Raw genomic sequence first — 13,423 nt, 5'->3', positions numbered from 1 at the left:
CATTAAAACCCGTCTCTCTCTCAGGTGGACATAAAAGATCCTACGGCACTCTTTCGAAGAAGAGCAGGGGCGTTCTCCCTGGTATCCTGGCCGATATTTATCCCTCAATTAACATCACTAAAACAGATTATCTGGTCATTATCACATTGTTGCTTGTGGGAGCTTGCTGTGTGCAAATTGGCTGCCGCGTTTCCTACATTACAACAGGACTACACTTCAAAAAGTACTTCATTGGCTGTAAAGCTTTGGGAAGTCCCGAGGTTGTGAAAGACGCTATAGAAATGCAAGTCTTTCTTTCTTTTCTTTGAGGTGAATAGCAGAGATGCATTTAAGGGGAAGCTGGATAAACACACGAGGGAGAAAGGAATAGAAGTATATGCTGATGGGGTGAGATGAGGAGGGGTGGGAGGAGGCTCGTGTAGAGCATAAATACTGGCACAGAGCAGTGGGCCGAATGGCCTGTTCTGTGCTGTAAATTCAATGTGTAAGTCTGGAGATAGAGAGCGGGCCCATAAGGAAGTGAAGGAGCTGACAGGTGAATGTATTGGATGAAGGTCCTGCATCAGACCTCATGGTCCCGCTCATTATTTCTGGCATTTTCTGTTTAAAATTGGGGCCTTCGAGAATTCAGGTCGAATTAGTCTCGATCTTAACCGCTGCCGATTCGGGTCATGGATCAGGCAGACGGGGGGGCATCGTCGATAGTTAAATGTGAGGGCCCGATGATATCATTCGGACTCCGCCACCATTTTAACCGCTGGTCGCGGCAGTGAATCCCAGTGCCGGAACCGCCAGTGAGAACTGGCGGCCGGGAGGATTGGGCTCCAGTAAAGGCCCAGATAACATTTAATTTTTGACAAGTTTATCCCCTACTCTGGGCTTCCAGTCCCCTCCTCCTGACCGCGGTCATCTCCAGACCCCCTTTCCCGCACCCCAACCCCGCACTTATCTTATGCGCTGAGCCCATCATGGGTGCTTCCCGCCCACCTCCCCTGCACGTGTCACTGCCCCCTCCACTCATCTCATTACTCCCGCCCCCCTCAGACGTCTCACTCCCCCCGCACGTCTCACTCCACCACCGCACCCCCCGCCCTGCACGTCTCACTCCCCCCCAGGGTTAAAATCGGGAACGATGTGTGTCCAAGGATCGAGGAGGTTTGAGGAAAGTGGTGAAGAGATGAAGCAGAGATCAGTCAAAAAAGCGTGACAGGTTCGCTGGGATATGTGGTCCCTTTATCTGTTCCGAAGTCTTGCTCTGTAATTTTTGTTGTGCACACACATGCAAATATATAGACACACGCACGCAAGTACACACAAATACACACGCACGTGCCCACACACATATACCACCAACTCGCTATCACTCATTTTACACTACTGCACAAAGCTTAACTTCACAACTTGCCGTGATGGGATTTGAACTCGCGACCTCTGGGCCCGATGTACCATAACCACAACACAGGAGTTTCTGGACTCGTGTCAAGTAAGGAACAGGAGCTGGATCTTGTGACGGTGTCACACTGTGAATAATTACTGCAGTTAGCTTCCCCTCCCCCGTTAACAACATCAATCTGACAAGGCAGCTTTCTGCTTTCAGAAGCCAGTCAGTAAAGATCCTCCACTGCAACCGCACCCACCACCCCCCCCACCCACTCGACAATAAAGGAGTGAGGAGATGAGAGGGCAGTCTCCTTAAACAAGAGTGAGGAGGTGGGAGGGCGGTCTTCATAAACAGAAGTGAGGAGATGGGAGGGCGGTCTCGTTAAACAGGAGTGAGGAGATGGGAGGGCAGTCTCCTTAAACAGGAGTGAGCAGATACAAGGGCGGTCTCCTTAAACAGGAGTGAGGAGATGGGAGGGTGGTCTCCATAAACAGGAGTGAGGAGATGGGCGAGCGGTCTCCATAAACAGGAGTGAGGAGATACAAGGGCGGTCTCCTTAAACAGGAGTGAGGAGATGGGAGGGCAGTCTCCTTAAACAGGAGTGAGGAGATGGGAGGGTGGTCTCCATAAACAGGAGTGAGGAGATGGGAGGGTGGTCTCCTTAAACAGGAGTGAGGAGATACAAGGGCAGTCTCCTTAAACAGGAGTGAGGAGATGGGAGGGCGGTCTCCATAAACAGGAGTGAGGAGATGGGCGGGCGGTCTCCATAAACAGGAGTGAGGAGATGGGCGGGCAGTCTCCTTAAACAGGAGTGAGGAGATGGGAGGGCGGTCTCCATAAACAGGAGTGAGGAGATACAAGGGTGGTCTCCTTAAACAGGGGTAAGAAGGTACACGAGTGCCGTTCTCTGAAGTAGGGGTGTGGATTGAATCTGCCTCTGATTTTGCTCCCTTTATCTGGGTAAGAAACGCTTGCCTTTCCCTCAGACCCTCTCCTCGATGCCGGAGCTGTGATCTGCTGCTCACTGCATGGACAATCGTGAATCAAGGCCCACGGTGCAAGGTATCGCCAAGGCCGAGAGCACTTAGGATAGAAGGGGAGGTAAATGAGACCGCACCAAGGTTGCATTTTAAATCTGCAAGAAGGGAAGACTGAGATGAGGTGAGGAGTTCTTCAATTTTGAGGGCTTGGGATCGAATGAATTGGAGCAGTGCACAGTGCAAAGAGTCTTGTTTTCAATGCAGGGAGAAGGACCAGCACGTAGGACCACAATACCCTGGGAGGGGACCGATATGCTGATTAAAAGTGAAAGGTTTACCAAGAGCACACAGAAGGGTTCATATTGCGTTTATATAGCGCCTTTCACGACCTCAGGACATCCCAAAGCGCTTTACAGCCAATGAAGGACTTTTGAAGTGTAGTCACTGTTGTAATGTAGGAAACGCGGCAGCCAATTTGCGCACAGCAAGCTCCCACAAACAGCAATGAGGTAATGACCAGATAATCTGTTTTTTAGTGATGTTGGTCGAGTGATAAATATTGACCAAGACAGGGAAGAAATCCCCTGCTCTTCTTCAAATAGTGGCCATGGGATCTTTTACGCCCACCAGAGACAGCAGACTGGGCCTTGGCTTAACGTCGAAAGATGGCACCTCTGACAGTGCTGCGCTCCCTCAGTATTGCACTGGGAATGTCAGCCTGAATTATGGGCTCAAGTCTCTGGAGTGGGTGCTCGAACCCACGACCTTCTGACTCAGAGGCGAAAGTGCTACCAACTGAGCACCTGTTCGAACATTCACAAACATCCGACACCCAAGAGCGGGAGGGCCTGAGAGGGCTGCTGCAACCGGCACTTTCAATCACTGTTAATTTTATAAACCACAGTGAGAAAACTGGGCACTGCAGAGAGGATTTAATTACACTCACGGCCTGGTTCTGGCTCACTGCACTGATATAAAGTGTGACTATACCTCTGTAACACAGAGTTGTTATATATTATGCAGAGGAGCCCTATACGCTGGTAAAACAGAGCGTGTTCATGTACAGGAGCCCCATGCCCTGGGAACACGCAAGGATAGAAATTACTGTCCCTGCTGTCAACATAGGAACACTTAACAAATCAGATCAAATTTCTCTCTCTTATTATAAGCACGTTAACACTTCTGTCAAATAGTGGAGGGAGCAACTTGATTTCAGAAACATAACATAGAAACATAGAAGATAGGAGCAGGAGTAGGCCATTCGGCCCCTCGAGCCTGCTCCGCCATTCAATGAGATCAAGGCTGATCATCCAAACTCAGTACCCTGTCCCTGTCTTCTCCCCATATCCCTTGATCCCTTTAGCCTTAAGAAATATATCTAACTCCTTCTTGAATATGAATTGAATTGGCCTCAACTGCCTTCTGTGGTACAGAATTGAACAGGTTCACCACTCTCTGGGTGAAGAAATTCCTCCTCATCTCAGTCCGAAATGGCTTACCCCTTATCCTTAGACTGTGACCCCTGGTTCTGGACTCCCCTGCCATCGTGAACATCCTTCCTGCATCTAGTCTGTCTAGTCCTGTTAGAATTTTATAAGTTTCAATGAGATCCCCTCTCATTCTTCTAAACTCCAGCGAGTACAAGCCCAATCGACCCAATCTCTCCTCATACGTCATTCCTGCCATCCCAGGTATCAGTCTGGTGAATCTTCACTGCACTCCCTCCATGGCAAGAACATCCTTCCTCAGATAGCCTTCGTAGGAAACCGCCAATAAGGCCTATCTAACATCTCTCTGCCCCTCTACACCCTTTAAATATCATAGAGTCATAGAGTTTTACAGCACAGAAAGAGGCCCTTCGGCCCATCGTGTCTGCGCCGCCCATCCATCCCTGTCCAGTCTAATCCCATTTTCCAGCATTTGGTCCATAGCCTTGTATGCAATGGCATTTCAAGTGCTCATCCAAATGCTTCTTGAATGTTGTGAGGGTTCCTGCCTCTACCACCCTTTTAGGCATTGAGTTCCACATTCCAACCACCCTCTGGGTGAAAAAGTTCCTCCTCAAATCCCCTCTAAATCTCCTGCCCCTTACCCTGAATCTATGCCCCCTTGTTATTGACCCCCCTACTAAGGGGAAAAGTTCCTCTTTGTCTACCCTATCTATGCCCCTCATCATTTTGTACACCTCAATCAGGTCCCCCCTCAGCCTTCTTTGCTCCAAGGAAAACAACCCCAGCCTGTTTAGTCTTTCTTCATAGCTGAGGCGCTCCATCCCAGGTAACATCCTGGTGAATCTTCTCTGCACCCTCTCCAAAGCAATCACATCCTTCCTATAGTGAGGCGACCAGAACTGCACACAGTACTCCAGCTGTGGCCTCACCAGCGTTTTGTACAGCTCCATCATAACCTCCCTGCTCTTATATTCTATGCCTCGGCTAATGAAGGCAAGTATCCCATATGCCTTTTTAACCACCTTATCTACCTGTTCCGCTGCCTTCAGAGATCTATGTACATGTACACCGAGGTCCCTCTGACCCTCTGTCCTTCCTAGGGTCCTACCACTCATTGTGTATTCCCTTGCCTTATTTGTCCGTCCAAAATGCATCACCTCGCACTTTTCAGGGTTAAATTCCATTTGCCACTTTTCCGCCCATCTGACCAACCCGTCTATATCGTCCTGTAGCCTGAGGCTTTCCCCCTTGCAATTTACCACCCCACCAATTTTCGTGTCATCTGCAAACTTACTGATCATCCCTTTTACATTCTCATCCAAATCATTTATGTAGATCACAAATATAATTCCATTTTCCCCACAAAATCCAGACCGACACTCCCAGTGCAGTACTGAGGGAGTACTGCACTGTCGGAGGTGCCATCTTTCGGATGAGGCATTAAACCGAGGCCCCGTCAGGTGGGTGTAAAAGATCCCGTGCCACTGTTTCAAAGAAGAGTATGAGCATTCTCCCCGGTGTCCTGAGCCAACCAGCCTCGACCAACATGACTGAAAACAGATTAACCTGATCATTTATCACATTGCTGTTTGTGGGAGCTTGCTGTGCATAAATTGGCTGCCGCGTTTCTTAGATTACAACAGTGACTACACTTCAAAAGTACTTCATTGGCTGTAAAGCACTTTGGGATGTCCTGAGGTTGTGAAAGGTGCTATAGAAATGCAAGTCTTTCTTTGTTTCTTTTCATCTTCTTCATTGTTCTTATTATTTTTCCTCAGCCCTGCTGGTTGGATTTGCCAGCATTTTCCCTTCCCTTCCTCTGGATGAAGAGCAAGAGATCGCTATGGATCCCAGCAGATTTAACAGTAGCAAAAAGGATTCTATTAGAACAAATGAGTCTGAAGTTTAAATAGAGGGCTTTCACTGCTGCTGTGAATGCTGGGATAGCTCAGCCTCCATTGCGATTCCTTAATTGCTTGTGCTCTGCACCCCGACCTTCTCAGATGTGAGGGATGTTGGTAGCTCTACTAGATTCAGGCTTACTCAGATCATTTCCATTTCTGCTCTGTGATGGATCAGCAACCTGTCTATCACTGAACACTTCTCCCCACGGTCACTGCTCCAGGCCACAATGCACTTTAAGTGTCCAGTAATCACAGCCTGCTGTAGCAGTTGGCTGGACCGCTCTTCAATTTATCATCATATGTCCCAATTGCTTGGGCCGGTGGACTGCTCATTATTGTCAGACACTAGCAGGTAACATAGTGAGTCACTGTGTCACGTATAACAACAGCTTGCATTTATATAGCGCCTGCAATGTCGTAAAACGTCCCAAGGCGCTTCACAGAAACATAATCAGACAAAAATGAGCCAAAGAACACGATATTACATAGAAACATAGAAGATAGGAGCAGGAGTAGGCCATTCGGCCCCTCGAGCCTGCTCCGCCATTCAATGTGATCATGGCTGATCATCCAAGTTCAGTACCCGGTCCCTGCTTTCTCCCCATACCCCTTGATCCCTTTAGCCTTAAGAAATATATCCAACTCTTTCTTGAATATATTTAATGAATTGGCCTCTACTGCCTTCTGTGGCAGAGAATTCCACAGGTTCACCACTCTCTGGGTGAAGAAATTCCTCCTCATTTCTGTCTTAAAAGGCTTACCCCTTATCCTTAGACTGTGACCCCTGGTTCTGGATTCCCCGACCATCGGGAACATCCTCCCTGCATCTAGTCTATCCAGCCCTGCCAGAATTTTATAAATTTCAATGAATATTAGAGGTGGTGAGGTCAGAGGTGAGTTTTAAGGAGGGTCAAGGGAAGAGAGGGAGGTGGCGAGGCGGAGAGATTTAGGGAGGGAATCCCAGAGTGTGGGGTCTAATCGATTGAAGACACGGCCAACAATGGTGGGGCAAAGGAAGTGGTGGATGCACAAGAGGCCAGAGTAAGGGGAACGAAAAGTTGGGGGTAGGGGGTATTGTAGGGCTGGAGTAGCTTACAGCGATGAGGGATGAGGCTGTGAAGGGATTGAAACAGAAAGATGAGAACTTTAATTTGGAGGAGTTGGGGACCACGAGCTGACGTAGGTCAGTGAGCACAGGAGTGATGTGTGAGCAGGACTTGGTGCGAGAAAGGTTAAAGTGGCTTGAACATAAAACACACCAAATAATTTAAAACAGACCAAAGAAATTATCCTGAAACGTGGTGGGGAAAGCATTGGCTGAGTGACCGAAGGCAGCACCTCCCAAACCCCCGACCTCCACCACGTAGAAGGACAAGGGCAATAGGCGCCTGGGAAGACCACCACCTCCAAGTTCCCCTCAAAATCACACACCATCCTAGCTTGGACATATATCGGTCGTTCCTTCATCAACACTGGGTCAAAATCCTGGAACTCCCTCCCTAACAGCACTGTGGGAGTACCTTCACCACACGGAAGGTTCGAGAAGGCGGCTCACCACTGCCTTCTCAAGGGCAACTAGGGATGGGCAATAAATACCAGCCTTGCCAGCGATGCCCACATCCCGAGAAAAAAGCCGAGATCATAGAGGTAGGTTTTTGAGGAGGCTTTAGAAGGAGAGAGGGAATGTGGCGGAGGGATAAAGAGCGAGAAATGAGCAGCGAGGGGCTCACCGCAGGATGTTGGGGTGCGAGAGCCGGTTCATCAGCTGCACCTCGCGTAGCATGTTGGCACGGTTACTCGGCAGCTTGTTCATCTTGAGGACCATCACCTGCCCGGACATCCGGTGCCGGACCTGAGGAGAGACGCAGATCGTTAACCAATGCCGTGATCCAGGACACCCCCTGACCCAAGACCACCAAGTCAGAACGCGGTTAAACATCGTTAGGACAACCGGGCGCCATTCGCGATGCCTAAACCTCGTGTGACGATGTGCAGCCCTCTGTGCGAGGTGGGGGGAGAGACAGGGCCTGGGCACCATGAGTTGCTCTCCCCCACACGACCATATCACACCGACTTCCACCCCCAACCTGGGCCGTCCCGGTGCTTTCGGCACCCCTTGAAAAGGAGCCGGCCAGAGTAGGGTGTGGGGGGGCTTTCTTGTCCTACTGCCGTTAGTCGATGTGAGTCTTTGCTCCCGCACCCCCCCGCTGAGTAAATCTGCTTCCAGATACCGGCATCACTGATACAGGGTACAGGGACAGGGTACTGAATTTGGATGACCAGCCATGATCTCGTTGAATGGCTCGAGGGGCCGAATGGCCTACTCCTGCTCCTATCTTCTATGTTTCTATGTTGACTGAAACACCCAAGGTGGACCCTTATCTTTCCTGATTAGCACTGGTGCGGACAAGGTACAAAGAGTGTCGAAGAACCTCGGCAAACACTGCCTGGTACCGACAATCGCAACACAAGAGAAACCACAAGCAGTGTCTCCTGGATAAACACGCAGCACAAACATTGGCTTTTAACAAGAGGCTGTTTCCATTGTTAATTTACTTTGTAACACACCCACGCCCCCCGCACACTCACCCCACCACACACACACACACCACAGCTTAGATGCCTTCAGCCCTGATCCAGCCTCCATTTTTTACGGCAATCTGTTCAGGCCATGTACCAGACAGCGATCACACCGAGAAGGATGCTGGGGCCTGACGTTCCTGGGGAGAAGGCATTGGAATATGACCAGCCGTCTGTGCTGCTAGCCAGTGGGAAGGGAGCCCTGAAGTAGTGAGTCGGTACAGTCCTACATGAAGATAATTCCTAGGTTTTTCTGATAAAACAGCCAGTTTGGCCTTCAATCCTTTTCCTTCATCCACCTCTCCAATCTAATCTTCAATGTCAACTTGGTTTGTGCCGCAACCACTAACCCTGCCAGTGAATTCCACAGCCTCACAACACACACTGTGTGGAGAAGTTTCCCCTGCCCTCTGTTCTCAATCTCTTACATTTAACCTGATCTCTATGGCCCCTCGTTACAGACCCCTCAACCTCTGCAAACAGTCTGCTTCTAACTACCCTGTCCCATCCGCTCATAATTTTAAACACTTTTATGATATCGCCCTGTAATCTGCGTTGTTCTAATGAGAAAAGCCCAATTTTTCAAGTATTGACTCTGTGCCTCTTCCTCATCTCCATCGTCCCTTGCTAACAGTCGGTATGCCTTTTATTAAAATTCATTCATGGGATGTGGGCGTCTCTGGCAAGGCCAGCATTTATTACCCATTCCTAATTGCCCTTGAGAAGGTGGTGGTGAGCCGCCTCCTTGAACCGCAGCAGTCCGTGTGGTGATGGTACTCTCACAGTGCTGTTAGGGAGGGAGTTCCCGGATTTTGACCCAGCGACGATGAAGAAAGGGTGATATATTACCAAGTCAGCATGGTGTGTGACTTGGAGGGGAACTTGGAGGTGGTGGTGTTCCCATGCGTCTGCTGCCCTTGTCCTTCTAGGTGGAAGAGGTCGTGGGTTTGGGAGGTGCTGCCGAAGAAGCCTTGGCGAGTTGCTGCAGTGCATCTTGTAGATGGTACACACTGCAGCCACGGTGCGCCGGTGGTGGAGGGAGTGAATAGTGAATGTTTAAGGTGGTGGATAGGGTGCCAATCAAGCAGGCTGCTTTGTCCTGAATGGTGTCAAGCTTCTTGAGTGTTGTTGGAGCTGCACTCATCCAGGCAAGTGGAGAGTATTCCATCACACTCCTGACTTGTGCCTTGTAGATGGTGGAAAGGCTTCGGGGAGTCAGGAGGTGAGACACTCGCCGCAGAATACCCAGTCTCTGACCTGCTCTTGTGGCCACAGTATTTACGTTCTGGTCAATAGTGACCCTCAGGATGTTGATGGTGGGGGTTCGGCGATGGTAAGCCCGTTTATTGTCAACGAGTGGCTAGACTCTCTCTTGTTGGAGGTGGTCATTGCCTGACACTTGTGTGGCGCGAATGTTACTTGCCACTTATCAGCCAAGCCTGAATGTTGTCTAGGTCTTGCTGCATCCTGCTTTAACCAATACTGTCACTCCATACTTTCTTTTCTATCCATCCTAATTATTTGATCCCATGGTACATTTATTTTCCATTCTGGTTCAGTTTTCCGCTATTAAGCCTAGATCTTCCTGTAAAATAATTGCTTCCATTTCCCCCAGTTTATTTTTCACACTCCGCACATTGCAATGAACTCATGTTAATCTTTTTTTTATCACTACTCCTTTTCCCGTGATTTTTTAATCTTTACTTCAGGCTTTTCTCGATTTAACTCGCCTGTTTGATTTTATTCCTCTGCTCCATGTCTGCTACCAGTGGTGGAACGGAGAGGGAGCGAATGCACAGCTGTCCTGGGTCAAAGGTGGGAGGTACAGGATCAGGTGCAGGTGGAGCGGGGCCATAGAGAGATTCATAAACAAGGACACGGGTTTGGAAATCAATGCTCTGGGGAGGGGAGGAAGGGGGAGGAGGGAGACACATCTTCTGACACTCTGAGCATTACCACAGCAACCCAGAGTCACTCCAGGTACACAGGTGAACAACAATAACAACTTGCATTTATATAGCACCTTTAATGTAGTAAATCATCCCAAGGCGCTTCACAGTAGCGTTATCTGACAAAAACTGCCACCGAGCCACATGAGATATTGACCAAAAGCTTGGCCAAAGAGGTAGGTTTTAAGAAGCGTCTTAAAGGAGAAGAGAAAGGTAGAGAGGCGGTGAAGTTTAGGGAGGGAATTCCAGAGCTTGGGGCCTAGACAGCTGAAGGCACGGCCGCCAATGGTGGAGCGATGAAAATCGGGGATGCGCAAGAGGCCAGAATTGGAGAAGTGCAGAGATCTTGGAGGAGGTTACAGAGATAGGGAGGGGCAAGGCTATGCAGGGATTTGAAAACAAGGATGAGAATTTTAAAATTGAGGCATTGCCAGACTGGGAGCCAATGTAGGTCAGCGAGCACAGGGGTGATGGGCGAACAGGACTTGGTGTGAGTTATGATACTGGCAACAGATTTTTGGATGAGCTCAAGTTTATGGAGGGTGGAAGATGGTAGGCCGGCCAGGAGAGCGTTGGAATAGTTGAGGCAACAAAGGCAGGGATGACAGACAGACAGACAGACAGACAGAGCACAGCAATCTGGATCTCAGGAATCCACAGTCACTCCAGGTACACAGTGAATAGGACACAGCACGGATCTCAGGAACCCAGAGTTATCCTGGGCAATGGAATAAAGTAAACTTTATTGGAAAAGTTTTCCAGCCCCTGGACTGGCCCCACTCATCAGGGAGAGAGTTACAGAGAACACACAGAGTGGGAGCAGGACTCCAGGCCACCTAGATCATGTGTGTTACGTGTATAATGTGGGAATGTGTGTGTGTGTATATAATGTGTAATGTGTGCGTGTAATGTGTATGTATAAGCTGTAATGTGTGTGCAATGTGCGTGTGTGTATAATGTGTGTGATGTGTGTATATATATGTGAGTAATGAGTGTGTTATTTTTAAAATAAAACAATTAAACAACATCTACGGAATGCCTGCAGCTCTCGAGTTCCTTGGGGAGCCTCCAGCAACACTGGTCCCTTTCCTTTTTTGTAGAAACACTCTGCAGTGCATTGGGCTGGGCAGCGTTCCACAGCAGTCTTCCCCATAACCACCCCCGCCCGCCCCCCGCCAACTACATGTCGCTGAGACATGCTCCTCGCTCACTCCTTGATTTACACTGGCTTGTACACAGCACCACCGAGTTGTCTGCCTGCCTGCTGGCATAGTCCTGCCTCCCCTCCACCCCCCCCACTTGCCTCCTCCTCCTTCTCAAGTGGAAAGAAACACTACAAGGCCAAACTGAACAAAATAAAGAAATGTTTCACTCCCCCGCCCCGCCACTTCCTTTGCCTCTCAGGAGACGTAAAAAATTCCACGGCATTATTTCAAAGAAAAGCCGAGGAGTTCGCCCTGGTGTCCTGGCCAATATTAACCAACATCACTAGAAAACAGATGATCCGGTCATTATCTCATTGCTGTTTGTGGGAGCTTGCTGTGTGCAAATTAGCTGCCGCGCTTCCTACATTACAACACTGACTACACTTCAAAAGTACTTCATTGGCCGTGAATCGATTTGGGATGTCCTGAGGTTGTGAAAAGCGCTATAGAAATGTAATTTCTTTCTTTCTTTGCTAGATTTGATTGCAGAAACTTAACCTCACTCCCATTCTACTTCCCACCGTGAAACTGCTCGGTTTTTACAAAGCATGGGTCAGTTATTAGCATTCTCGGCTCCCAGTCAGAAAGTTGTCTCAAGTCCCACTCCTGAGACTTGAGCCCATCAACCAGGCCGACGCTCCCGTGCAGTACTGAGGGGGTGCTGCATTGTCGGAGGTGCCGTCCTTCGGATGAGACGATAAGCTTGACGGCACCACCGACAGTGCGGCACTCCCTTAGTACTGCACTGGGAGTGTCAGCCTGGATTATGTGTTGGTGTCTCTGGAGTGGGGCTTGAACCAGGGGTCAGAGTGCTCACAACATTAAAATATTGCCTGCTGCCTTGGCCTGGGAATGGTGCACTACCATAGGAGCCCAGAAAGAGGGGGCGGGGCAAAGAGAGAATCTGCAAACTTCTACATTTCAACAGACAATTTCTCAACGGCCTCTGGGAAAGTTGCACAAATAACTGTCGCTTTTAGTCAACAGTTGCTTCAAATGTCGTTATTACAGCAGCTGGCCACAAACGGCCATCCTCCCGCCAGACCATCACCCCCCACCGTCCCCCCCCCCCCACACTAACCAACTCCCACACCATTCCCCTCCCCCCCCACACCATCCTCCGCACAACCATCCTCCCCCACACCATTCCCCCCCAGACCATTCCCCCCCCACACCAACCCCCCATCCCCCCCCACTAACCAACCCCCACACCATCCCCCCCACCCCCCACCACCATCCCCCCCACCACCATCCTGCTCCACTTTTCCCCTACCCATCCACTTCCCTCCCCCTTCCTCCTCCCCTCCCCTTCCTCTCCATACTCCTCCTCCCCTTCCCTCCCCCCCTCTCCTCCCCATACCCCTCCTCCCCATACCCCTCCTCCCCTTCCCTCCCCCTCCCCCTCCTCACCATACCCCTCCTCCCCTTTCCTCCCCCTTCCTCCCCATACCCCTCCTCCCCATACCCCTTCCATCCACCTACCTTCCCCCTCTCCTCCCCTTCCCAGCCCCCTCCTCCCCTTACCATCCCCCTCAACCTCCCCATCCACCTTCCCCCTTCCCCTCTCCTCCCCATACCTTCCCCCTCCCCTCCCCTCCCCATACCCCTCCCCCCATCCACTCTCCCACTCCCATCCACCTTCCCCCTTTCCCAGCCACCTTCCCCTTCCCCATACTCCTCCCCCCTCACATCCACCTTCCCCTCTCCTCCCCTTCCCAGCCCCCTCCCCCCCCTTACCTTCCCCCTGTGTTTGTGCAGGTGTGTACATATATGTGTGCATCTATGTGTGTCTATAATATATATGTATAGACAGACACACACACGCATAGTGTCAGGCTTTATAACTCCTCCCAACGAGTTCACCTGAATACATCGTCAGGTCTTGTTATCTGGTCATTTATCTCATTGCTGTTTGTGGGATCATGCTGTGCACATTGGCTGCCGCGATTCCCACATTACAACAGTGACTACAC

At 50.1% G+C, this 13,423-nt stretch overlaps 2 protein-coding genes across 5 annotated transcripts in view; both read right to left on the bottom strand.

Annotated features, from left to right (window-relative positions):
- Positions 1-13,423, bottom strand: part of hmgcs1 (3-hydroxy-3-methylglutaryl-CoA synthase 1 (soluble)) — a 379,408-nt gene that overhangs the window by 215,558 nt on the left and 150,427 nt on the right. The gene's annotated exons all lie outside the window — the stretch shown is intronic.
- LOC147123946 (dual specificity testis-specific protein kinase 1-like) overlaps positions 1-13,423 on the bottom strand; it is a 146,586-nt gene that overhangs the window by 98,445 nt on the left and 34,718 nt on the right. Inside the window, exon 2 of the mRNA XM_086011310.1 lies at positions 7,446-7,568. Within this exon, the coding sequence (XP_085867436.1) occupies positions 7,446-7,568 (123 nt within the window). The remainder of the gene's footprint in view (positions 1-7,445; positions 7,569-13,423) is intronic.

The sequence above is a fragment of the Somniosus microcephalus genome, chromosome 1 (assembly GCF_052327205.1).
Source record: "Somniosus microcephalus isolate GS21.2 chromosome 1, FLI_Smic_1.0, whole genome shotgun sequence".
Lineage (NCBI taxonomy): Eukaryota > Metazoa > Chordata > Chondrichthyes > Squaliformes > Somniosidae > Somniosus > Somniosus microcephalus.
The sequence above is the reverse complement of the archived record's forward strand: the minus strand, read 5'-3'. Positions and strand labels throughout refer to the sequence as shown.